General features: G+C 39.2%; 1 protein-coding gene across 10 annotated transcripts in view; it reads right to left on the bottom strand.

Moving 5' to 3' along the window:
* The window catches only part of ATG10 (autophagy related 10), a 423,722-nt gene that overhangs the window by 30,091 nt on the left and 366,382 nt on the right, over positions 1-27,249 (bottom strand). Inside the window, exon 6 of one of the 10 annotated variants that reach the window (XM_059175395.1) lies at positions 20,810-20,833. The exons of the other annotated variants lie outside the window; for them this stretch is intronic. Within the exon in view, the coding sequence (XP_059031378.1) occupies positions 20,825-20,833 (9 nt within the window). The 3' untranslated portion in view covers positions 20,810-20,824. Of the gene's footprint in view, positions 1-20,809; positions 20,834-27,249 lie in introns of those variants that run through there. 10 annotated transcript variants of the gene reach the window in all.

Here is a 27,249-nt window from a genome sequence, read left to right as displayed (position 1 = left end):
TATTGCCACCAATACAAACTTCCCTCACTGTTTAAAGTAGCACTGTCTTAATGTTAAAATTAAATCCTCCTTGGAACTATTTCACAGAAACATCACACAGACTTTATGAAGACTCTAGGCAACTAGTTTAGGCTTTATGCCACTTCTGACTTGGCCATAGGATGTAACCCTTGGGAATTAATGACTGGGTGTAGGAGAACAAACACATGGAGAAGAGTTAGGGCTCAGGGCAGGGTTGGGGTGACGTTCTCAAATGCTCATAAACACCTTATGTCCCTGGATGCTGTTTTTCCAGATTGGCTGGGGCAGGGTCACCAAGTTTTCAGGAAGCTATGCCAAAGCTTCAGTCTCTCAGAGGAGGCCTGGATAATCCTACCCCAGGCTCCAACAAGCTGGTACCTGGGTCTCAAGGGGCCATGAAAATAGGCCATAAGAAATCACATTAACTAAAGCCCATGCTCTCCTCAGATTCTGTTGGCAGTTGGTGTAAATATGGCTATAGTATTATCATATCACTCCTCTAAAAGCTCTTGACTTAACTTGGCAAGGATCTGGAAAATAATGTTAAGTGTAAAACCCAGCACACAACATTGTATACTCATTATGATTACAACTATGGATATGCTGACATGAAACTTGCCCACTAAGAAAATGGTATCCAAACTTTCATCTTGCAGCATGGCACGAAATAAGAATGTCAAACTGATATAAATATAATTGGCAATAAACACACCTGAGGGAATGTGAATTTTCTGCAACAGTTTTTATTTTTTTACATTGAAAACACTATTTTTAGCATGTTCCTCATGAGGCCTACTCTTTCTCTCTCTCTCTCTCTCTTTTTTTTTTTTTTTTCGGGGGAAGAGGAGGGCCTTGCTAGTGCTCTTCTAGTAGTAATAATGGCTGCTTTTCCAGCAAGATATAAAACTCTCAGAGCATTCACCAAGCAGAATAGCCTCTCCATTTTGGCCTCAAGACAAGATCCACTCTGAGAGGGACCTCTCTACAAAGAGATCAAAGGACAAATCCAGGTCCCCCTCAAGGCAAGGGCTCTCTTCCAGGTATTATGCACTAATCAAGTTGGGAGTGTGTGTGTGATGTCCATGCCCTGACCTTCTCTGTGAAGCACTTGGATATACTCAGCCAAGTTAGTTCACACAGAATCAACCCAATTTTCCACTAGGGAAGCCTCAGAATTCCAGAATTGTACTTAGTTTCCCTTCTTGATAAAGAAGATACTATTCTTAATACCTGTATTCTTTTTTATTTTTTTCACAGAGAGAGAGATCACAAGCAAGCAGAGAGGGAGGGGGAAACAGGCTCCTGCTGAGTGGAGAGCCCGATGAGGGGCTAAGACCCTAAGACCCAGGACCCTAAGACCGTGACCTGAGCCAAAGGCAGAGGCCCAACACTGAGCCACCCATGCATCCCAATACCTATATTCTTAACACCTAGTACTCAGAAGGCATAAATTGAAAAGGTAATTTTATGTCAGTACTTTCACTTACATCTTTACTCCTACAAGTCAGTGTTTTATTCCAATGTCTTTGAGTATTTTTCCTTATACACACCTACACTTTAAAAATATATATCAACTGGGGCTCCTGGGTGATGCAGTTGGTTAAGTGTTCAAATCTTGGTTTCAGCTCCGGTCATGATCTCAGGGTTGTGCAACTGAACCTTGCGTTAGGCTCTGCACTGGGCGTGGAATCTGCTTAAGCTTCTCTCTCCCTGTGCCTCTCCATCCATCTCTAAAATAAATACATAAATCTTTAAAAAAAGATACACACAAACATATGCACACATACCCCTCCAGGGTCAGGAACATAAGTTGACTTCTACATTTTTCCATAAATACTTACAAAAGGTGTCATTTCCAGTGTATTATAAATATTGACCACTTTAAATACATGCTTTTATACATATGCAGTTCAAAGTAATATTATGATGTCACCTGTTATATGTACTCAATCGAAAATAAATGTCACAGCATTGATAACTACCATCATTCATTTTTAAAAATATACAAACAATTGGATTTTTTTTACATTTTTCTCCTTGAATTCATCTTCATTCTGCTTCTGTCAAAGAACTTTATCCTAATGTATATTTTATGCTTAAAAGCTTTTTATTGATCATATTCTTGTAAACAAAAAATAGAAAGAAAGGAATTCGTTTTCCAAAATTTCCCATGAGCACTTTGCTCTAAGTGTTAAATTAACTAAGACAACTGAGTCATCATTATATTTAGTAATAGTGTTCAGTTAATCAAAACTAAATATGTTATAAAATTTGGTTTAAAATAATACATAAAAAGTGAATTATTTTTGGAAATCATAGTAGCATCATACATGTATGAATCCATTTAGTCCACTTAATCCTCACAACACCCTACTATTATTAACCCCATTTTATAGATGCAGAAACTGAGGTGGAGAAAGCTTAAATGACGTCTCAAGGTCACAGAGCCTGGATCTGCACACAGACCCTCTGGCTCCACAGTCCAGTCACTTAACCACTGCCCAGAACATCTCAACTCTTAAAAATAGAGATTGAGATCAGAAAAGGGGGGCTAAAATAAAGTCCAAGTGCTCCTTTTAGTTGCCCAGGTGAGCAATACGCTATGGTAAGGGCTGGGATGGGTGTGAGGTAGGCCTTTGTTTTGTACCGCGGCAGAAAGGCAAAAAGGGAAAGCGGGAAAGGAAAAATCTTGGCCACAAGTGCCTTTTCAGACAGATGGAGAAATTCTATGAGAGGATGCATATGGAATTGGGAGATCTGGAAATTAATTCCTTTAAAATTCTCCATACCCACACACGCTTTGGGAAGTCTTCACATACACCCGAGGGTACATACACTCCAGTTTGAATGCGACTGGTCTACTCAAGCTCTGATACAATAAAAATTAGAGGTTTTGTGAAACATTTTTAATGCTTTTGAAACAAAATTTAATTAAAATTTAAATTACTTTAACCCTTGAATTTTATTTTAAAATGGCAGTTAATTTCAATAATTTGGAAGGACACAAATGCTAAAATGTAACAGGATAGTAATAAGCATAACTATAATCTACGTGGTAGTTTTATAATGATTAGATGTAATGCATGAAAAGATAGCAGGTCAGTAATAGAGCCATGCATAAAACCCTCCTCTCAAAATCTTTATTTGCATTTCTATTACTGAAATCATTTCCTAATAATGAAGTTGCCATGAGAGAAGCTCCATTACTAAGGAATCACTGTTACAGAAACAACGTTATTAAAGCATTGCTATGTACAGGAACTTTTATTAGAATGATACAAGTTGTATATCATTGTAATAAAGCTTCCATTATAATCCTAATTGCATAAAGCTATGTTTGAGTATAGCAATGCTAGAGCTGTAGGACTTTTAATAAAGTATCAAAATAATGCTTTGGTAATGGGATTGTTTAGCATACTAATACTTCAGGGAAGGCTGAACTGACTAATGGATGATGTTTATGTTACTGATTATACACAGTATACTAAGAATTTAAAAGAACCCTCATGTACTTAGTAACATGCAGCCCAGATATGTATGTATTGAGGTACACATAGCAGTTCTCTTTGCTATAACAACTTAGTGTGTCCAATTCACTAACTGGTACAATAGCAAATTGCTAAAAGGGACATTCGTAACTGTGATAATTAAGACACTTAATGTTCAGCTCTACAGAGAGCTGGTTATCAAAAAGTTAACAGTAAACTATACACACCCACAGACACATCTGGAGGATTGCCTGTTAGAAGAACTACTGGAGAAACTGAGTTTTTGTTGGTAGAAGACAGGAGAGTGGGAGGGGGAGGGAGGGAGAGTGAGATTAAATATTATATAAATAACTCACTCTAAGATGCTACTCTAGGTCATAAATAAATGACACCGTGATCCTTCTAAGCTAAGAACTAGAAATTTCTACCAGACTTCGGTTCATACCAGAGAATTTTAGCATATTTGTTCAAACGTTTGTTTTTGTGTTTGCTCTAATGGAGTCAAGCATTCAGCTGTTCCCTCTAGAAGCAGATATAACATTCACCACCAGAGACCGCCAGAGAGCCATCCAATCACCCAGTAGGCAGGACAGGCTCCTTAATATACCTGCTATGTGGATACCAGCAAGGAAGGCACCCAGTCGTCTGCAAAAGGCTTTGGCAGAGGCAACGGCAGCAGAGGCCTAAAGGTGGCTCTGCCACAGCCATATCCACCTTTGGCCCCATATCCCCAGATATTGGGGCCAAAGCCATTTTGGTTTTGAGATCACTGTGGCAGATGGATTGACTTGGAATCTGCCTGGACAGCAAAATACTTTTATCTTTGAACGCTGTGTTTCCTTTCCATAGTTCCCCCTTGGCTTCTGCTTTCCAGATGTGATGAACTTCGAATGGTTAGGTGGGGTTCACTTAGAGCCCAGAAGGTTCATTTTCCCTACTGAGTCAGGGGATCAAGGGCAAACGTGAACATTCCCATAGTGTGATGGTCCTGAAATATTTGTAGCTCCTGAGAGGAAGGTACAAGATTTCATTTTTTTTTATTGTATGGAATATATTATTTTTCAGGATTCTAATATTCTCTCATTAAATAGGGGCAAGCCAAACTAGTTGGCAGTGAGAAAATGAGGGATTCTGTTTCTGAGCTACCTACAAAATTTGAAATCTCTTGAGGTGGGAGTGTGTGACACGAAGACAATCAAAAAGCTTACTTATCCAACTGGTCAACTAAACATCTGCAAAAAACAGAAGCATCCAAAACATCTGAAGGTATTTTGACTTCCATGAATTTAATCATAAATCTGAAATCAGATAATTTGGGGGGAAAAAATTATTTGAATTTTGGCATTCACGTGAGTTTGCAGCTTACAATTTACAATTCTCGGATGTCCTTGTGTTTACTACGTGGGGTGGAGGAGAGGGAGGCACCCCAATCCTTCCAATCGGATCTTGCAAGGATAAGCTAAGCTCTCATTGTGAAAAGAACGGTCTTTACACAAAAGCCTTACATCAACGTGGTAAAGGCTCAAGAGGCTTGCGTAAGTAAATACTGATCGATTGATTTCCTTGGAAATGGATTCTAACTTCACGGCCTCCCATTTCTCTATCTTCTCCACAAACACTGTGTCAGTATTCCCCAAGGCGTAGCTTTCCTTTACCGTACCTCCCTTCCCCCACCACGCCTTCCTCCGTCTCCTGGAAGACAGTCCAGTGCCACACACCACATCTCTCCCTCCAGCCTGCCATAGCCTCCTGTCTATTTCCTGTGCTCTCGTCTCTCCACTCTGACCCTGTACAGATACCCAATTCATCATCCCAATTACCAATTTTATGTCACTCTCTTGCCCCAAAATCATTCCTTATTAGTCACTGCTTATTAAGCAAAGCTTAACCTTTTGGGGGCATCAATCCCTTTCAATATCCAGTAAGGGCTGTGGACCTTGAAATAATGCATAATGCACGCAGGTTTTTGCCTATGATTCAAGAGGTTTGCGTACACCCTTGAAGCCTGAGGATTTGTGACCCTTAAATGAGAAATCCAAAACTATGTATCATGAGCGGTGTGGCCCTCAATTCTGTTTCCCTGCAAGCTGGCATCAAATTATTCTTCAAGTCTTATATTCTGTCCGAGTATCCCTAATCATAGGCAAGAGTCAAATCTCCAATGAGCACCCACTATATGCCAGGAATTACTCTAAATCTCAAAGACACAGCAGTGAATAAAACAGCAAAGCTTCTACTGTTGCTCATACTCTAGAAACCCACAGTTATCTGACGTGTCTTTTCACACCTTGACCTACAACCGCGTATTCTCAAAGGTATGCAATTCCTAGTTTTGGAAACTTAGTTCTTCATGTACCTTATACTCTTTTTAATCGGGTTTGTTCTCCACTCTCAGTTTACCTAGTGTTTTCTCATCTCTGTGTTGATCCCCCTATCTGGAATAATCCTTCATCTCCCTCCCCATATATCCAAATATCTAAAGACAATTTCAAGCCTCTCTCTTTTCAGGAACTCTTTCTAGAACCATTTCAGTTCACAATAAAACTCTTCTTATAATCTCTATCAATGATCTTGTACCTTTTCATATAATGCCTACAGCACCTCTTTAGAGCTATCTTATTATATAACTTATTATTGCTGATTAATTATGCTGTATAATCTGTGAATTATTGCCCCATCTCTGGAAAGGGGGACGACGGTATAGACTTCTATTTCCTGACCAATGCTGTCCATCACAGTGCCTCTTATACACACCACCACTAAATCTCTCTTTGTTGGTTATCATGGATCGATGGCAAGAGATGATGTTACTGGAGTGATAAAACTTCTCCTTAACTTTCAGGGGTAATCCAGAGAAAATTCAGAGAAGCATTCTCTGCTTAGGGATTGATAGCATGACCAAAGTGATGCACAACTTAGCAAACCAACCCAACCACTGTTATTCATCATTCTGACGGTGAGGCACCTATGTGCAGTCATCAGCATGCAGACAATATGTAATAAGGTTGTTTATATTCTAAATAATAATTTGCTTTTGCCATCTACCTATGGCAGAGATTGGATGCATTCTTATCTGACCTAACCTTCATGTTAATACCTGAATCACAATCTTTGAAGGCGAAAAAGGGCATCTTCAAACAAACAAACAAAAACCAGATAGCTGATGATAATAAGTCTAGTGAATGCAGGCTTGTTTGGTGCTATTAGTCACTGTAAATGCATTTGCTATCTCTGTCTGCATCTATAACTCTCACCATCATTTCCTCGCAGAGTAAACCAATGTTGCTTATAAACTTCCCCATACAGCCTGCCTTTGCGGGATTTTCTAACCTACCATCGTGCTTAACAGAATCAAATGCCTTGTTAAAAGCAAGTATATGGCATACAAATTACAATGCTATTCTTAGGACTGTATCAGAGATGGTGTGACTGAATTTCTTAAGCATGATACTTGTTTTCTTTGAAACCTGAAAGAACAATATGTCTTGATTGTTATCCTGGCATGTACAGCTCTACTCATGCCTATGCAATGGCACAGTTGACGACCTGCCTTTAAAATCCTGAAGCATGTCTTCTACCTTCCAGAGCCTGGGGCAATCTCCATGTGGGTTGCTATTTACCCCCGTGGCAGATTTCCATAAAGCTACAACCGCCAAATCCTCGACCAAATGAAGACTGTTGGATGGCAAAAAATATGAGTGTATCTCTATATAAGCATAATGCTATTTGTTATTTGAGCTTAAGTCCTATACTGACCACATAGTAGTACTGCATTTAATACTACGAGTATTGAATTTAATACTCATTAATGGAGATGATGTTTATCATCAACTTGAGGTAAGATCATTAATAACACTAATAGCTAAAATTTATTGTGTGGTTACACACGACGTGTTAGGACTTATCCTAAATATTTTATATTTATTATTATTATTATTTTTAAAGATTTATTTATTTATTTATTTGACAGAGAGAGATCACAAGTAGGCAGAGAGGCAGGCAGAGAGAGAGAGGAGGAAGCAGGCTCCCTGCTGAGCAGAGAGCCTGATGCGGGGCTCGATCCCAGGCCCCTGGGATCATGACCTGAGCCGAAGGCAGAGGCTTAACCCACTGAGCCACCCAGGCGCCCCTATATTTATTATTTTATTTAACCCATGTAACAACCCCATGAAGTACTGTCACCATTTTACAAATGAGGAAACTGAGGCATGGAAAGGCTCTGTACCTCACTCTAGGCTCACAACTAATTTGGGAAATCCAACATTTGAATCTAAGCAGTTTGGCACTGAATCAATGTTCTTAACCATTGTGTTTGTTATACTGCCTCTCATTTATTTAGTTTCACCCTTAAACTGCGAAGTACAGGCAACGCTTACTGTCTTGCCACGTCAGGAGAAAAATGATCTCAGACATTTATCATGATTCCAAACATATGGTGTTCAATGGGTTGGTCTATAGATAGGTGCCTAATATTAATAATTCTGAGTTTTCCTCCAAGGAATCTTTACCTTCACAACAAAACATGTTCTATGCAATTGTTTGTATTATTGACCTTGTGATGACCAACAGTTCGTCTGACCAGATGGTTCCAGGAAAACAAGCACAAAGTCATCAGGAATGCTTCTACTCTTTCTATGGCACCAGGGAGAGGGTATTGGGCAAACCATCACAGACATTTTCTCTGATAGCTTCTGCTTCTGTAGCATAAGAAGAAATGCATTAATCAATATCACATTTTGGTCTCCTTTGAGCACGACCTTTAATGCAACTCTGATACGAGCTTCTCTGTTAACACATTTACTGAAAGACAAGCCAAGTCTTTATTTGGCGACTATTTTGATTGGAGTCCAGAGTCAGAGTTTCAGAGTTGGAATTAATGCTGAGTTAATTCTATTAACTATTCTAATAACTACATTCAAGGGCTATTGGCCTTCTGTACCACCTCTATATTCCTCGAGCATATATCAGTCTGAACCGTCTATTCGGCACTTGGTATTTGCTCACTGCTATCGTTAATTTTATTCATCTCTGTCTGTATTTTTTGCCTATGTGCATCTCATGTTGCTAGCATCAAGTCCTTGAACCATCTCTACGTTGTGGATTTGGAGTCCAAACAAATGGCCTAACATTGCCTTGGGTCTGATCTCTCCGGCTGTTGGAAAAACCCCCAAGTAAACAGACACTAAGACAAGTGGCAATATGAAGACAAGTCACCTGGGCCGCCCTGTCCCTGTGATCATCTGACATGTGGGTGTTTTCTAAAATATTACTATACTTGGTACCTGATCTGCAGGGTTTTTGTTTTTTGTTGTTGTTGTTGTTTTTAACTCTATCAAATCGCTTCGTGTCAGTGAACATTTATTAGCCCTTAGTTATGCAAAAGTTATATACTGCTTATGCATGCTACATAAATAAAAACAAAATACAGCCACTACTGTGGAAGAGGCTGCACTTAAGTAGGAGACATATATCTTTGAACAGTTTCCAGTTGGTGTTCTAAATAGGGAATCCAGAGGCATCGTGAGGGCTTGCTATGAAAACTCAGAGGATCAGCAGGCCAAGTGGGAAAGTGTTCCAGACAGAGGAAGCAAAGGCCTGCAGCTGTGAAACAGCCTGTTGCGGAGAGGGCCATAGACGGATGGAGAATCGGAGAGAAGGAAGTTATGTGTGTTGGGGGAAAGCTGGATCATGTATTTCCTCAACTGGCACCCTCACCCCTGGCTCCTTCACCCGTCTTTACATATTGTCCCTCCTAATATTTCCCTGTAACATCATTTCCCTCTGGGTATTATTACTTCTCCATCCCTGTTATTATTGGCCCATGCCGTGGTCTTCTAATCAAAAACACAGGGGCTCTTAGAGTTTCAAAAGAAGTGGGAGAATCACTGTGTCAGCATTGAAAGAACCGGCCTTCCTCGACAGAGCCTGTGCTCCATCTGTCCTGCCCTGTCTCTGACTCTTTCCCCTGCCGCCGACCTCATCTTTAAGGACTGAGTGGAGTGCCTGTTCCTGGTCATGGTTTTGGGACCCTGCACACACTGCTTGCTTCCGTTTACCCCTCTTCCCCAAACTATTCGGCTCCCCCTAGGAGGCCGCCGTTCCTCCTCCCAGACAGGAAAACTGCACTTGCTCCTCACCCAGTCCTTTCCACACTTTCATGATGACTCCTAACCTACTGTTTTGCAATTGCTTGTTTGCAGATTTGTCTCCCCACCAGAATATAAGTTCCTTGAGGGCAAGGACTATGGGCTGACTGTGTCCTAACCCCAGCGCCCTGCTCGTAACAGGTGCTCATTTAATGTTTGTGCATGAAAGAAAGAGAGAAAAAAGTGAATGACCGCTCCTCTCTCCCTGGATTCTAATAGTAAGCCTGGCAGTAATAGAGCAGGTAGATCAAACTGGGTGGTTAAAATCAGTTATCTAGAAGTGATGTCCCCGTGTGAAGCAAGCTTTCTCTGTGTGGCCAGGTGGACTCTAGCTCACAGGATGTTGGACTGTTGCAAGTGGTTGGCCCAGCCATCCTCCCCAGACGGTGCACTGAACTGCATCAGGCTGCCAGCCTGACTCCCTCAGTAACAGAAGCCTCGGTGAAGGTGGCTGGTGAAAATCTCTTCACTACCTGCAAGGCCACACTTCATCAGAGGGAACTGTTTGGATTATAAAACCATTACATGCCAAGACTACATCTCTATAGGCCCTAGTAAACAGTCAGTGCCTATTAAGTGTTAACTATTAATATAGTCTTTTCACTAAAAAATAAGATAATTGGTGGAACCACCATCGTAGCATGCTAATTAATTCTCTGTGTGAAAAGAAATGCTAATCTCCATTTTAAAACATCAATCATGGAAAATAAACTGAAATGTGACCAGATTTTAAAATGCTACTTGTTCTAAAATCAGATGTAAATGAAAGCTTCCAGGATTCTGTAAGAGGCGATTATATGGTGCTAAGAAACTCCATTTAAACTCAATCTTCTAGGAAACTTTAAAATACTTTTTCTAGTTTGAAGCTGTTCCCTAATATCACCCTTTATGTGCTTTCCTTGTCTAAGAAGCTTTGCTCTATAAAAATTTCTCCCAATTTCTAAGTGAAATATTACAGGATTTCCCAGAAGCATTAGCGACGGTTCCTTAGCAACTGTTGATATGTCTCAAAACAACCTGAGACAATCTTCTCTGAGACATATAGTCTCTCCCTCTCTCTGCTAACAGAATTCCACAATATGGCACAAAAGATTCGTGTGGCTAAAAATAGCTGCCGACACACATTTTTAAAGTTGACGGAGTCTTAATGATTTAAGTCTTCCATATCACAGCTTGGGATAGGCGCACCTCAACAACAGTATATCAAAGGGTTCTGTGCAGAGAGATTTTAGAATCTTTTTCTTTTTTAATCACACCATTAACACTCTTGACATTTCAGAAATAATGTTTATCGATTTTGGTGTTAGCACTCCCATAAATTAAGTGATGTAATGGACGGAATTATTGTGGTACTATAAAGAACGTGTCATTCAGATTGTTAACTACATATTAGAAAAAGCACACACTCTGGATTCATGTAAAAACAGCCCCCGATCTGGAGGGTAGTAAATAGGAGACGAAGGAAACTGACATATTCCAGTGATTGATGGGTCTATCTCCACCACTCCCTCCTGGCTGTTGTACCAAAAACAACTGAATTTGTTTAATAAAAGCAAGCTATAATAGCAATGACTGTTCTGCACACACACTCTCACACATGTCACCCAAAGATAAAAATAAGACACACAAATTCAAGGTTATTCACCCCCAAAGAATTCGGTATAATAAAAACTTTCGGAAGGGAGAAAAAGGCACTTAGAGCCTGTGGCAGAAAAGAACCACATGGTACAGAAAGCAAAAATGGCCCCTAATAATCTGTGGCGTTATAAGCTTCCACAAGCAATTTGCATCTTCCACTAGAAGAAAGTCAGAGTATAGCCAAAATCTGTGATGATGGTTCTGGGATGGAGGTAAGTAAAGACAAAAATGGTTAAATCACTATGTAATGGGCAGACTGAAGAATTCCTCTGCGTGTGTGTATGTGTGTGTGTGTGCGTGTGAGATATGTGACATATTTAAGATTCACAACTCATAGGGTTTTTATGAGGAGTAAACAAAGTAATGCACAATAAAAGAACAATGCAGTACCTGGTATATAACAGGTGCTTAACAAATGTCAGCTGTGATCATCACCACCACCACCATCCTTTCTCCATTTCATATAGGAGGACACTGAGCGTCCAAGGAAGCTAAGTAACTTACTCAATGCCACACAGCTTTCAAGGAACTAGGCAGAGGCTGATGCCTGCCTCGTTACAAAGCCATGACCTTTCCAACTTCCCTACAGATCTAAGGATTCTTAAAGAAGTTAAGCAATTGGCTTCTAGGAAATGGGTGCAAATAAAAAGAGAATGTAAGTGGCCGCCGCTACCTTCATTCTTCAGTTGTAAACTCAAATAAATCTATTGAAAACTCTTAATAGCATGAGCTTTATTGGCTAGGCATATTAGAATAATCTATTGCTAGGCTAAGACATTTCCTGGTCATAGGTTAAGTATCTAGAAGTGGCTTTTGCTGAAGTGTTGCCCGTCTGTCATGGATCCCATTCTATACACACTCAGTTAGCATTCTGAAGTCACACAAGTTGCTGGGCTGACTAATTCGACTGTGTTATTTCAAAACAATAATATTACTGTGGATATAATGAATAATTTTACCATATCAAAACATCAAAACTCATTCACTCAAGGGTCCATTAAATAAGTCTGAATATAAATTAATAATATATTTCTGTGTTCTAGTTTGAATATACAGAAAGAAAATTACTTGAAAATGAAAGGGCAGAAGATTTATTTTTAGTCCAGGATATACTGAAGAGTTAATAGTCCTAAGCCAGCATGGCTCGGGGCCAGAGCAAAATTCACTAATTTTAATCTCTTTTTGTTGCCCTTCCTCTTCGCTCTCAAACAGACAAGCTAATAAGCAGTGAGGACATATCTAGGAACTATAGAATATTTCTGCAGTTTCTATTTTCTAAATCATCAAGCTGTTCTTTAGTTTTATAGAGCAGTTTTTCAATTGTTGAGGATCTTTCTGCAGAAAGGCAATTTGATTTCTATCCTTGGCTTTTCGATTTTACATTCCATCATCACTAAACATTGATTAAGCTTGCTGCAATACACTCCCTTCTATTTGGGTCTTTGAATACTCAGAAAGTCATTATTTATTACAATGTAACAATCTGGAAATATTTTTTAAAATATGCTTAATGCAGGTGCTTCATTTATCAGTGTTAACCTTTTTGTTTGTTTGTTTCAGGAAAAAATAAAGTGATGCTTCTTAAATACGGCATTCTAATTCAAATTTTTAAAAGGATATATAAAAATTAAAATTCTTTTTCTGAGAATATCATCATTTTAAAAAAACCAAAAAACTTAAGGTCTGGTAGGCAGTTTTCTAAAATGGCTCAATAATCCTTATCTCCTGGTAATCATTCCCTTGTGCAATCCCCTCTCTCCCATGTGGGCTGGATCTCCTTACTTGCTTCTAATGAGTAGAATATGGCCAAAGTGAAGGGATGTCACTTCCATGATTGGGTTACAAAAGGCCGTAGCTTCTATAATACCAGCTTTCTTTCTCTCTCTTGCTGATGCTCTCTTGCCCTCTTACTTCCTCACTCTGATGGAGCACGTTGCCATGTTGGAAGATGCTCTATGGAAAGACTCATATGGCAAGGAACCAAATGAGGCCTCATCCAACAGCAGTGAGGAACTGAGTCCTGTCAACAGTCACATGTGTGAGCCAGAAAGTGGATCCTTCCCAACTGAACTTTGACAGGACAGCAGCGCAGGGAGAAACCCAGGGCCAGAGGACCCAGCGTAGCCACGCCTGTTTCCCTTACCCACAGAAGCTGGAAGATAATAAGGGGTTTAAGCCACTAAATTTGGGGGTAATTTTTTGTACAGCAATAAGTAACAAATAAGCTCTCTAAAATGCCTAGTGTCATGATTCATACTATTTAGTAAATATTTATAAGAGCCTCTCATATGCCAGGCAGTTGGCTAGATTCTAGGAATGCTGTGGAGAATGGAACACATGTGGTCCTTGTCCTTTGAGCCCAAGAGAAGCCTGCCCTGTATGTCCTTCCCTGACTGTCATTTTGCATTTTGTTCTCCACCGGAACTTTGATCAGTGTTTACCGTAGGTGATGAGAGGGCCCTTGGCCTCAGAGATACGCTCTCCCATAGAAGGCTATTGGTAAGTTATAGCCTGGTCTGGGCAATCATCCCCTGCTCTGAGGGGCCAACAGTCTTCTTCTCAGGTACAAGAGCTCTGAATATGCAGGTAGTGACACGTTATTACTCAGATTCTTTTACACATGAAGGATAAGAACAGGACTTGAATAAATTTTTCTCCTATTAAAAAAAAACTTGTCCCATTAGTCTAATCATAATAGTAATTATAATTGGAGCCCAATTATAATTGTTGCAACAACAATGCAACTTCAAATCTTTCATAAATTACTAGTCTTCATCTGCTTCTACTAAATTATTCCTATCAGGCTTACAAAATATCATACATTTAGTTCATTATCATGCCTTGTTTTTTGTTCTAGTCCCACCTGTCAAAAAACTCAACTATATTCACATTGCCTTCATATTTTGTGGCACATTCTTTTGGTGGTAAATCTGTACTCCTGAAGATCAATTACATTTTTAGAAACATCTTAAGTCATTCATATTTAAATATCTGTGGATTACAAAGTAGCATTCAAAGATTACCACATGGAAGTCCATAGGTATGAGCTGACATTTCACTCTTCTAGCTTTTGGAAGCACAATTAGGCCAAGGAGTAGTTGAGGAGGGACAAAGTGACAGTGAGACAGAATCTCATAATCAAACTGTGAAATCAACTCCAAATGTTTGGGATCAATTGTTATCAAAAGTTACCTTAAAAGACAGTATCTAAGTGGCGAGGACACAACTCTGCTTTGAATAATTCATAGGAATGTATCAACATAAAAGAAAGAATTAGCAGAGAGCAGAGAAAATGGAAGTCAGAGAGCAAACTTTGGCAGTGTTCATGTAGCACTGTCCAGGACAGAGAATTCTAGGAGGATTAATCCACGAGCTAAGCACTGGATTTAAGGGCGAGCCCAAAAGGTATGGACCCTGCTATCACAAACTCTACATTTTACTGGGGTAGACGACAGACAAAGGGACTAGTCTAACCAGCAGGAATATGTGTGGTGGAGTTGGCCACACCAGGCTAGATGTTGCCTTTAAAGTCATCAAACTCTCCTTGCCGGGGTTCTAGGCTCACTGGCGCACACTCTCATTGTAAGATGGCTTTCAGTCATCTCCCTCGATGCTGATCAGCTAACACGAGCTCTCACCTTCTTTTGTCATAGTTATAAATTAGTACATGGACGCTCTAAGTTTTCCCTATTGGTCACTTAACTGGTTAGCATTCTCTGCGTTTTGCCCAAAGAACTGAAGTAAGGTGGTGGTCAGAGGGGGGAAAAGGTCACCAAGGAGGCCTGGGAGAAGCACTCAGACGGGAGGGGAGAGACGAAAAGTTAAAACCATGGTCAGGAGGTACCAAACTCCAAGTCTGGAAGATGAGAACTTGTTTCAAGCCCAAAGGTAAAGTATCAAACAGAGATGGGACAGTGAGAAGCAAATTCAATGTCCTTGAGTTAAGGTGAGGTACAAATGGAATAACGCCAAGGAATAAATAAAGACAAAAAGTTCGGGACTAAGTGGAATCAAATGCATCACTAGTTACTGTCTGTTTGCTGGCCTGAGAAACGGAGAGAATAGTGGAATCATTGATCGAAAGGAAAAAGGGTTGATGAGGAGAGGAATGGACTCGGGACTCGGGACTCGGGACCAGGGAGGAACAACATCAATCTTATTCGGACCACTTTAACTTTGCGATGTCATGAAAGTACCACACAGACAGTTTAAATAAATTAGTCTGGACTGCACAGGAATCTCCGGGCTGAAGATGGAACTTGAGTTGCTGGCATCTAAAAGATATTTAAAGACATGGAAGTGGATAAAACCACTTCGGAAGAGAGAGCAGACACAGAAGGTCTCCTAAGCCCTGGGGGCACTCTAGCACTGGCAGGTCTAACAAGGATTAACTCAAGAAGTGGGACTGCTGGGTCTAAGGGCATATAATTTAGCAATTCTTCTAGATATTGTCAAATTGATGTCCACTGAGGTTGTACCTATTTACTCCCGATAGCCCAGTATGAAAGTATTGTCTCATCCCACACTCGTCTCAGTACTATGTGTTCTCAAACTTTTACATCTTTGCTAATATGGTAGGGTAAAAACAAGTCAGTGTAGTTGTAATTTTCATTGTTCTTTGTATGAGTAGGGTTGAAGATCTTTTCAAATATCTAACACACTTGTTTGTACCTGTCTATGGATTTCCTGTTCATAATCTCTGAAGGGAAAGTTTTCCAAGCCAGGTGATAATAAGGGTGCCAATAATGGGAAGGACCCCATAGCAGGAAGACATGGTGATGTAAGAGAGGAAGGGCATTCCTGTGGAAGTCACTTCCCTGAGAAGGAAGAGGATCCAGGCAACAAGGCAGGGGCTGTGACTCGAAAGGGGCAGGCCCACTTTCTCCACCGTAATAGTAATAAAGGTGGAGTGTCAGTGTACAGATGTTGGTAGGCTTGAGGATTCCTGCCAAGAAAATGAGATGGCACTCACTTGACTGCGTTTATTCTCACTGTGAGGTGGGGGCGGGGGCGATGCAGGGAAGAGGAGCTCGAGCCATGAGAGGAAAAGGTGTGAAATAGGGGAGTAGGAAAGTGAGTATACCAGAGGAATGGCATTGAATGACCCGGCCATCTTGTGTGTCCTTCTCAGATCTGTGGTCATCAGTTTGAAGTGGGCTCCAACAATATGGCTGTGAGACTTTTTTTCCCCCCCAGAGATGTTCAATTGTTCAATTGTTGTGCTTGATGAGCACAACAGGAAAGCGATGTAGGATATTAAAGGGTTCGGAAGAGAAGGAGTGCTGACCTGGGTCATAGAGCCTACACACGCTATAGAGAATGTTTAGGTACAGAGGTGGTGAGTGTAAAAAGCAAATGAATGAGTGAACGGGAGGACTCAGTGCAGCTGGGAGCTGCTGGAGCAGGAATACATCAATATGGCAATGAGAGGCAGTCCCCAGAGATCAGGATGGTGGGCGGTGAAACAGCCCTGGCCACAAGGTGCTACAGATTTTACACAAAGCTGAAGGGGGCATAAGCCTCACATGACACTTAGAGATGTTCAGGAAAAAGAAGGCTGCAGGGGAAGAGAGAGCCAGATTCCATTAAAGACAGTAATTCTTCTGAAAAGGATAGTCATTGGAAAGGCTGAGAATAATTGAAACTCTCTCCCCCACAGAAGAGGAATTCCAGACAGCACAGTGAAAAGTATGGCATGGAGGGAGAAGTGGGAAACTTAGTTGGGGGACAGAAAAGGCAGGAGAGAATGAGTCTGAGGATCCACGAGAAGTTAGATAACTGGAGGCCATTACATCATGGGTAGAGAATGATCCAGAATGTGTAGATTATATATAAGAAATAATAAAATCACAATACACTATAAGATATTAAAAAATGAGGCAGTTTCCATAAATGTACACTATATAATGATCCACAGAATAGAAAATTCCTAGCGGATAATATTGCAACTGGTTCCCTTTGGACTTAAGATTTTAGAATCCCATTGTGCTCTATGGAAAGAAGCTGGTTCAATGTTTTACAACTGGAAGCTATTGTGCTGAAATTAAAACCTGGAAGTTTTCTTTATGATGATAAGCCTCCTTATCTCTATAGGAGAAATTTTAAGTTCTAATTAAACTTCTAAATTAACTTGAATGGAAGCCCAGCTCATTTAATAGAATCCTAGAATTTCAAATTACATGGAAACTTAGATGTCATCTAGTTCATCCAATCCATCCTAAAGAAAAAAAAGAGGGGAAAAATTTTTCATTGATTCTCCCCTCCTCCAAACTCTCCAACTTTCTCAGCACATATCCTTTAACTTTTGTTCTGGCTAAAATCTGACAGCCCCTTAAGATTCTGTTTTCCTCGTAATTCTCTCAAGTAGAAACTCTGCTGGGGCAGGGAGAATCCTTCCCACTGCCAATTCCAAACAGCCCCTGACTAACCTTCATCAAAAAGCCCCAGCTCAAACAAGTTCTATGTCCAGCATGGCTCCAACTAGGAACTAGACAGGCTGGCAAAAAAATTTAACATCTGTTAGAAGGCATCCATGAGTTACAAAAACATGAGATTAGAGGACAAAGAATCAAGAGGAGAAGGAAGCCCACCAAAGTGAATCTGGAATCTGGAGGCGCCTTTTGCCTTTGTGACTGCTGATTCTGAGAGTTCAGAGTCCACCAAGGAAGAGGGTCCCTGGTAAACACATGAAAATTTGGGATGGGATTTAGAAGGGCTAAACTTAAAAAGTAAGGGAACTAGAAACAGATCAGTCCTTACAGCAACTGAAGCCCAGCTTCCAAACATCTCAATCCTTAACCGGATCAATGTGATCAGGAATTGCTAGTGCTGGACGCTAGCTCCCTGCCTGAAGCCGAAATAAATCCTCTCTGGAGAAAAATAACATTTCACAGAGGTTTAAAGAACTCTCTAAGTTTTATACATACAACATCTGGACCCTAATAAAAAGAAGCTGTTAAATATATAGATAGATGAAAAGATTTCACCAAAACCCAAGAGAAAAAACAGACAATAGAAACAACCCCATGATCCAAATAATTTTGCAGACATGGACTAAACATTAATGGGCTTCTATTAATATATTCAGGACAAGCTTAAGCATTCTGGTAGGAAACTGGACTTTTTTTAATGAACTAAATTAAAACGCTAGACCCGAAAATATGATAACTCAAATTTAGATCTCAATGAAAGGCTTTCATGGCATATTTACACAGAGGAAACTGGAAGATAGGTCAGGGAAAAAAATCTAGAATGAAGCACAGAAAAACAAAAATGAAAGGGAAAAGAGCATGACATAGCTATGATATGGTAAAGAGGTTTAAATACCTGTAATTAGAGTCACTGAGAGAGTATAGAGAGCCTGGGGCAGAAGCAATATATTTAAAGAGGAAATGGCCTCTTTAATTTTCAAAAACCAATGGAAAACAACAAGCCACACATTTAAAGGGAACCATGAATCTCAAGGAGGATAAAGACTAGAAAATATACATATAATGGCTTAAAAAAACGCAAGAAGTTAATCTTGCAAGCAGCCAGAGGAAAAAAAATGACTACGTTCAAAGGAGCCACAACTAGATTGAAAGCTAGACAGTACTACATCTATAGAAGAAATTATGTCTTTTATTAAAAACCTTCCCATAAAGAAAACTCCAGACCCAGATGCTTCATTAATTTTCCCAGACATTTAAAGAAGAAATAACATGAAGATAACAAACTCCTCCAGAGAGTCGGAGTGGGGGGGGTGGGGGGGGGTAGATCCTTTCTCAACCCATCTTACGAAGGTAATGTATCCTTGATATCTGAAACTGAAAAAAAAAGGAAAGAAAAAAAAAACTGTAGGCCAATTTCTCTTAGGAATATGAATGAAAATGTCCTAAGCAAAATACTGGCAAACAAAATCCAGCAATATAGTGAAGAGGAAATACATTCAAACCAAACTGGATTTTCCCCCAAGAATGTAAGGTTAATTTAACATTTGAAAAATTAATCAATATAATTTACTATATTAAGAGAGTAAAAGAGAAGTCACTGATCATCTCAGAAGATGCAGATAAAGCTTTGAATTAAAAAAATCAACATCCCCAAAACACTGAGTACTAGGCATAGGAGGAAACTTCCTTAATCACATAAAGAATACTTACAATAAAACCTAACATAAATCTCATGCTTGAAGTTTTGAAAGATTTCCCTTTAAGTAGGGAATGAGATGCCCATATCACTTCATTTTGCAACATACTGAAGGCCATACACAAAGCAAGAAACTAAGAAAATTCAATAAAAAATATGGCAGCGGGTGCCTGGGTGGCTCTGCCTTCTGCTCGGGTCATGGTTCCAGGGTCATGGTTCCAGGGTCCTGGGATGGAGCCCTTCATGGGGCTCTCTGCTCAGCAGGGAGCCTGCTTCCCCCTCTCTCTCTGCCTGCCTCTCTGCCTACTTGTGATCTCTGTCTGTCAAATAAGTAAATAAAATCTTAAAAAAAATATGGCAGACCCATAAGTAGAATATTATAAAATGATATTAAAGGGAAAATTTTAACTAAATTAAAGGAGGGATATACCATATTCAAATTGGAAGAGTCACTATTGTAAAAATCTCCACTAACTCCAAGTTGATCTCCGATCTAATTTAATACCAAAGTCCCAGAATGAATTTGTGGAAATTGATAAGCTGCTTATAAAATTTAAGTGAAAATGAAGAGTCAAGAACAGCTAAGAAAAAGAAGAGTGAAATTGGGCAATTTCCTCCACTGGATATGAAGACTTACTATAAACCTATAGTAATAAAGAAATAAAGATGGTGTGATACTGACAAAAAGACAACTGAATAAACAGAGAATCCAAAAACAGACCTAGTCATATATGGAAATTTAATATGCAACAAAGGTGACAGAGCAATGTGGAAAGGACAATCTTCTTGATAAATGGTGCTATGCCACTAACTGGATATTCATATGGAAAAAATGAAATTTGACCTGTACCTCATAACACAAAACACACACACACACATACACAAAACGGTTCCAGAGCCTCACAGAAATAATCTGAAAGGTAAAATAATAAAGCATTTAGATAACCAGCTTCCCAATAGCACAATTACCAGCCACATATGACTATTTAAATTTCTTAAAATTTAATAAAATTTAAAACTCAGTTCCTCAATCACACTAGCCACATTTCCAGATCTAAAGAGCCACATGTGTCTACTGACTATTGCATTGGACATTACAGAAAAAAAATCTGTATTTTTAATTTTTTTAATTTAATTTTTTTAAGATTTTATTTATTTATTTGATAGAGAAATCAGGAGTAGGCAGAGAGGCAGGCAGAGAGAGAAGGGAAAGCAAGCTTCCTGCTGTGCAGAGAGCCAGATGTGGGGTTGGATCTCAGGATACCAAGATTATGACTGGAGCCAAAGGCAGGGGCTTAATCCACTGAGCCACCCAGGTGCCCCAACATCTGTATTTTTAGAAAAATTTCTGTTGAACAGCACTGGACATAAACTGCCTTCATGACCTTGGGGTACACAATTATCTCAAACAGTCTGCAAAAAGAACAAGCCAGGAAAAGTCATAAATTAGACTACATTAAAACAAAAACTTCTGATTATCAAAAGACACCACCAAGGAAATCAGATATCAGTCTACCGTGTAGCAGAAGCTATCTACTATACATACACCCACCAAGTTCATACCCAAAATATACACAAAATATTCCTACGAGTCCGTAAGAGAAAGGCAACCCAATAGAGGAAAAACAACAACAACAACACGGCAATAGACCTGAACGGGCACTTCACAAAAGAATGTATCAACCTCATTAATTATTAGGGAAATAAAACTTAAACCACAATGAAATACTAAAACACATCCATCAAAATGGTTAAATTTTAAAAGAACCACAATGTCAAACAGTGGTATTTGTAAGATGGAGTAATCGAAGTCCCTATGCTGCTGACAGGAGTCTCTATTGATAGAATAGCTTTGGAAAACTGGTATTACCTATTAAAGTTGAACATATTTATACTATGACTCAGCAATTCTATTCCCAGTATATATCTAAGAGAAGTACATATGTATGGGCATCAAAAGACATGATCATAGAATGATCTTAGCTAAAACTTGGGGTGGGGAGGGATATATCTATTGACAGTAGAAAGATGGATAAATCGTGGTATAGTCATTCAATGAAATAGGGAAATACAGCAATAAATATCAAACTCCTGCTATACGCAACAACATGGATTAATCTCATGAACATAATATTGTGTTTCAGTAACCAGAATTAAAAGAATATAGTACATGGCATATGATTTCATTTATATAAAGTTCAAAAAACAGGCAAAACTAATACAAGGTTTTAGAGATCAGAAGATGGTTTTCTTTATGGAAAAGGGAAAGAAAGTGATTGGAAGCAAGCATGAGGTGGGGGCTTCTGAGAGTTCAGAAATGTATTTCTTGAAAGAGTGGTGGCTACACAAGTAAAATCACTACATGAAAATTAATATCTGCATATATCAGATTTGGTATACTTTTGTTAATATATGTTGTACTTCCATAAGAGAATGTAAAAAAAAAAAAATCATCTCCTTTGATGTACCTGCCATTAGATTCTAAAACATTTTACCTCCTTCTCATTGCTGTTATTTATTGATCTAGCCTCTAAAATTTTAGCATTTGTTTCAGCTTTCTCTTCCACCTCAAGTCCCACTATCAACATCAGGAGTCACTGCCCCCTCTAAAACCATCGTCAGACCAAGGCATCCTATCTTTTCAGATTTCTCAGAAGATTCCCCAGACTTTAGGTCTTTAATCTCATGGGAACCTCTGGTCCACATTTTCCAAGAGCTCACTCCTTTCTTCTTATTTAAACTCAGACTATTTTCTTAGTCATTTCAATCACTTTTTTTTTTTTTTACCAATATTCTCAGTTTCCTTACCTACTGTCGCTCCATTTTAATACCTGGCAAAATCCCAATTTTGGTTGATTCTTTTGCACTTGCACCCAGGCTGCTGAGCACTGCTGGAGATCATATAACTTGGCTTGCTTCAAGTGGACCCTCCATGCCTCCTCCTTGTCCTGACATATTTCTCTAGTCTACTCTTCTATCCCCCATGGAAGGAAGTCAAATCTTCTCCATTCTTTCTAAAGCTATGAAATACCTCTCTGTCAGCAGATGAGTTTGCTTCCAACTTCACAGAAAATATAGAAACCATAAAATATCCTTTTCTTGCCAAACTAAAAATACATCTGAATCCATAACCATATCTTGTTCTTTATAACTTCTGTTAAAAAGGAAGAGTCGTCTCTTGTCCCTCCATCACCCCCATCTTTTCTGGGACTTTGTTCCTTCAATTCTCTTCTTCCTATATCTTCCCTCTCCATTGGTTCTTTCCTATCAGTTTTTAAAATATCTAAATCTTTTCCACCTTAAAAAAAATAATAAACTACAGTGAAAAATAAAGTCCTCTTTCCCCTCCATTTTTCTCTCCAAGAATCAACCTATCTTCCTCTCCAATTAACGACAAGAATATTAATTTTGTGTCTCCTTCCTCACCCCCCTTTCAGGCATCCCACCACAACAGTCTGTTTACTTACCATAGCTACACAAATGACCTGTTTGTGGCAGACCCAATGGGCACACTTCAATTTCTCTTACTTGGCTTTTCTACATATTCACTATGTCTACAGCGCTGAAACCCACTCCTCCCTTGGCTCTAGGGCCTCAACACCTCTTGTGTTTCCTCCTATACTTCTGCTTACCTTTTCTTAGGGCCTTCATAGACAGTCTTCTCCTCACCTCTTAAGTGATGGAATGCTCCAGAATTCTCTTTTAGGCCATTTTCTCTTTTCATTTTATATATGTTTAGATGACCTCATCTACTCCCATGTCTTCAGTTACTGTTTATTGCTGATAACTTCCAAATCCACATTTCTAGTTCTGGCATGTCTCATGATGTTCAGAGACATGGCATCTGTATGTCTTGCGCGCTCCGTTCTCTAATAAACTTGGAATCCTGGACACTGAACTCTTCTCATTCCTCTTTTGCGAGTGTTATCCTCCATCATCCATGTTCCTCAGCACTGTAATCCCACCTCCTAAATAAAGTTTCTCTTTATCTCTAGTATTATTCTTTATTTCCACATGCCTCCACCCCAGTCTAGACCATCATCATTTTTTCTTGGGTGACTTCTTCTTGCTCCTCACTGGCCCCCTTCCTCCAGTCCCGTTCCCTTCCAATCATCTCCGTACGAGAGCAAGAAAAGGCAATTGCTTGCTTAAGCATTTGTCTTATCATTAAATTATAAGACTCATAAGACTACAGACGTGTCAAACTTGCTAATCTATCAATTATTATAGTATCTGGTACACAGTAAGATTCAAGAAATACGTGTGGAAGAGATAAGTGAACTGGTATTATTGATTTCATCTAACATGGAAATATGTAGAAACAGCCCTAAAGACTTCCTACAGATACAAATCTGTTTTTATTCTCCACAGAATCTAGCACAAGCCTGGCCTACATTTGTTGTATCAATAAAAATAAACTGTGAGATATTAACGTGCTTTGCAAAATGACATATAAAGTGCTATATAGGGGTGTGTGGGTGGCTCAGTTGGCTGAGAATCCAACTCTTGATTTCAGCTCAGGTCATGATCTCGGGGTTGTGAGATCAAGCCCCACATCAGGCTCTGTGCTGTGTGTGGAGCCTGCTTAAGATTCTCTCTCCCTCTCCCTCGGCCCCTTGCCCCCTCTCCATTAAATAAATAAGTAAGTTAGTAAGTAAGTAAGTATATAAATAAATAAAGCAATACAAGTAAATATAAAGTGCTATAAATATAAAGTGCTAACATGCAAAGAATAAAGCAGTACTATTTAAAAAAATTTTTTTTAAATTACTTATTTGACAGAGAGATCACAAGTAGGAAGAGAGGCAGGTAGAGAGGGGGGGGGAGCAGGCTTCCCGCTGAGCAGAGAGCCCGATGCAGGACTTGATCCCAGGACCCTGAGATCATGACCTGAGTCGAAGGCAGAAGCTTAACCCACTGAGCCACTCAGGCGCCCAGCAGTACTATTTTTAATACAGAAAAGATCTCACCAGTTTACAACTGCCACTTCAACATTACCACTGTTTTCCGTATTCCCTTCCCTGCTTTATTTTTCCCATAGCAGACTATGTAATTTACATATTTATTTTGTTTATTGATAACTTCTCCTGTAGAAGTTCCACAAGAGCAGTAATTTATATCTGTTCTGCTATGAAATACATGCAAGGTGCTCAATGAATATTATTAAATTAACTGTATCTGGGACTGTGCTAGTTATGTTAAATATTTTATCTTATTAATCTTTAAAATAACACTCTAGCTAGATCCCTTTATCTCTATTTTAGAGATTTTTTAAAAAGAGTCTCATAGAAGTTACATCATTTCTTAAGATGTACAAGAATATTCCAGGAGGAAACCAAAAGGTAAGAAAAACAGAAGCACAAATAAGATGTAGGAAAAAATTGATGTATATCAGCCATTACAATAAAAGTTAACAAACTATACTCTCCAGTTTAAAGACAAAAATTTATGCCCATCTAAGACACAGCAATATAGGAAAAATATGTATAGTACTTAAACATAAGAGCCCTATAGTTCCGGTGCCAGCCAAGATGTAAGTTCACTAAACCTATGTCTCTCATTGATTAAAACTTAAAATAAAATAAAATAAAATAAAATAAAAAGCAGCTATCTTAGGACTCTGAAAACTTAAAAATAGTAGCAGATTGGAAAGAGTAGCAAACTTGAAGAAAAACTTCCATAGGAATAAGTTCCCTAGTTTTTCTTCTTCTCTCTCCCAGATTTGACCCAAGGGTTGTCCCACTGTGGAACTGCAAAGGAAGTATAGACAACAAAAATACTTGGATAATCCCCTCTTTGGCCAGACAGCCAGGAAAAGGGGTCTCTCTGAGTCGAAGAGGATGGGGGATGGGAGGGGAAGATCCTCTGATGTTTTCTTTCCTTCTTTTCCTTTCTCACTGTCCTGCCCCAAAGGTGGTCCCAATCATGGACCTGCACTGCAGTGGCAACCTAAAACTTGGAGAAAAACAAACAACAAATGAAAAAAATCTGTGTCTGGTCAGGGCAATTGGGAAAAGAAGACACTGTGATTTGAAGACTGCGGAGGAATACATGTTTGTTTTTCTTCTTCTCTCTTTTCTTCTGCTGCTTTTTCTCTAGATTGGTCCCAGTTGTATAAAACTACATGAACATCAAGAGGCTAGAACTCCAAAAGAAGCTCCCTCTTTCTGGACAGAGGATCAGGAAAAGGAGCCTCTGTGTCCAGCACAGATGCAAACCAGCCTAGCAAAAACTGTGAGAACTGAACAGCAATTTAAAATATTACTCAAGGGGTGCCTGGGTGGCTCACTGGGTTGGGCCTCTGCCTTCAGCTCGGGTTGTAATCTCGGAGTCCTGGGATAGAGCCCCACGTCAGGCTCTCTGCTCAGTGGGGAGCCTGCTTCTCCCCCTCTCTCTGCCTGCCTCTCTGCCTACTTGTGATCTCTGTCTGTCAAATAAATAAAATCTTTAAACAAAATATTACTTAAGTCTCAGAGTAATGCCTGAGAAGTGCATGCAAAGAAGAGATGCAAAGCAGCATAGCAAATGCTTAGAAAATTAAATTGACATTGGAAACACCACTCAGTGAAAATAAGACAGAACTGCAGTCTGAACCTCAGTGGGCTGACAGCCTGCTACGATAAACAAATAAGCAAAATCAACATTGTCTTTAGAATTTTAACAGGACTCAGAATTTCATAACCTAATAGCTAAATGACTGGGCTATAATTCAAAATTATTTGATGAACCAAGAACCAGGAAAATTTGACCAGTTCTCAAGGAAAAAGACAGATGCCAATCCCAGAATGTCCCAAATACTGGATTATTACACAAAGACATTAAAGCAGCTATTGTAAACATGCTGTAGGAGGTAAAGAGAAGCACTCTTGAAATGAATGAAAAAAAAAAAAAAGTTCTCCACAGGTACAAACAACAAAAACAAAAAGAACCAAGTAGGAACTTTGAAAAATACAATATCTGAAATGAGAAAATGAATTTCATCAAGAACCAGCAGTATGTGTGTGTGTGTGTGTGTGCGCGTGTGGCTGTGTGTGCACATGTGTATTTAGATAGATAGATAGATGATATAGATAGATAAATAGACAAAAACTTATTTTAAGGAATTGGCTTACATGATTGTGGCAGCTTTGCCAAGTCCAAAATATGCAGGGTAGGCTATCAGCCTGGAGACCCATGCAAGAGAATTTAGAATTCAAAAGCAGTTTGCTGGCAGAATTTCTTCTTGCTTGGGGAAGCCAGTCTTTTTCTATTAAGGCCTTCAACTGATTGAATGCGGCACATGCACATTATGGAGGGTAACCTGCTTTACTCAAAGTCTACTGATTTGTATGTGAACTCATCTAAAAAATACCATCACAGAAATATCCAGAATAATGTTTGACAAATATCTTGGCACCATGGCCGAGTCAAGTTGACATATAAAATTAGCCATCACGGATCTTATCACACCTATTCAACATTATTCTGGAAGTCTTAACCAGTGTAATATGGCAAGAGAAAGGAGAAGGAGGCATACAGGTTAAAAAGGAAAAAAAGAAAACTGTCTTCTTTCACAGATGACACAATTATCAACATAGAAAAGCCTCAAAACTGTAGCAAAGCTTCTAGAACTAGTAAGTGAATTTAACTAGGTCTCAGGATATATGGCCAATATATAAAAATTACTTACATTTCTAGTTCTATATAATAACAATGAACAGTAGAATTTTAAATTAAAAAAACTACCAATTATAATAGCATTAAATCCTGAAATATTTAAGTAAAAATTTAAGAAATACATATAGAATCTATATACTCAAAACTATTAAAAACACTGATGAAAGAAAGTG

Source organism: Mustela lutreola, chromosome 5 (assembly GCF_030435805.1).
Source record: "Mustela lutreola isolate mMusLut2 chromosome 5, mMusLut2.pri, whole genome shotgun sequence".
Taxonomy (NCBI): Eukaryota; Metazoa; Chordata; class Mammalia; order Carnivora; family Mustelidae; genus Mustela; species Mustela lutreola.
Note: the sequence above shows the minus strand (reverse complement) of the source record. Positions and strands in the feature narration are given on the sequence as shown.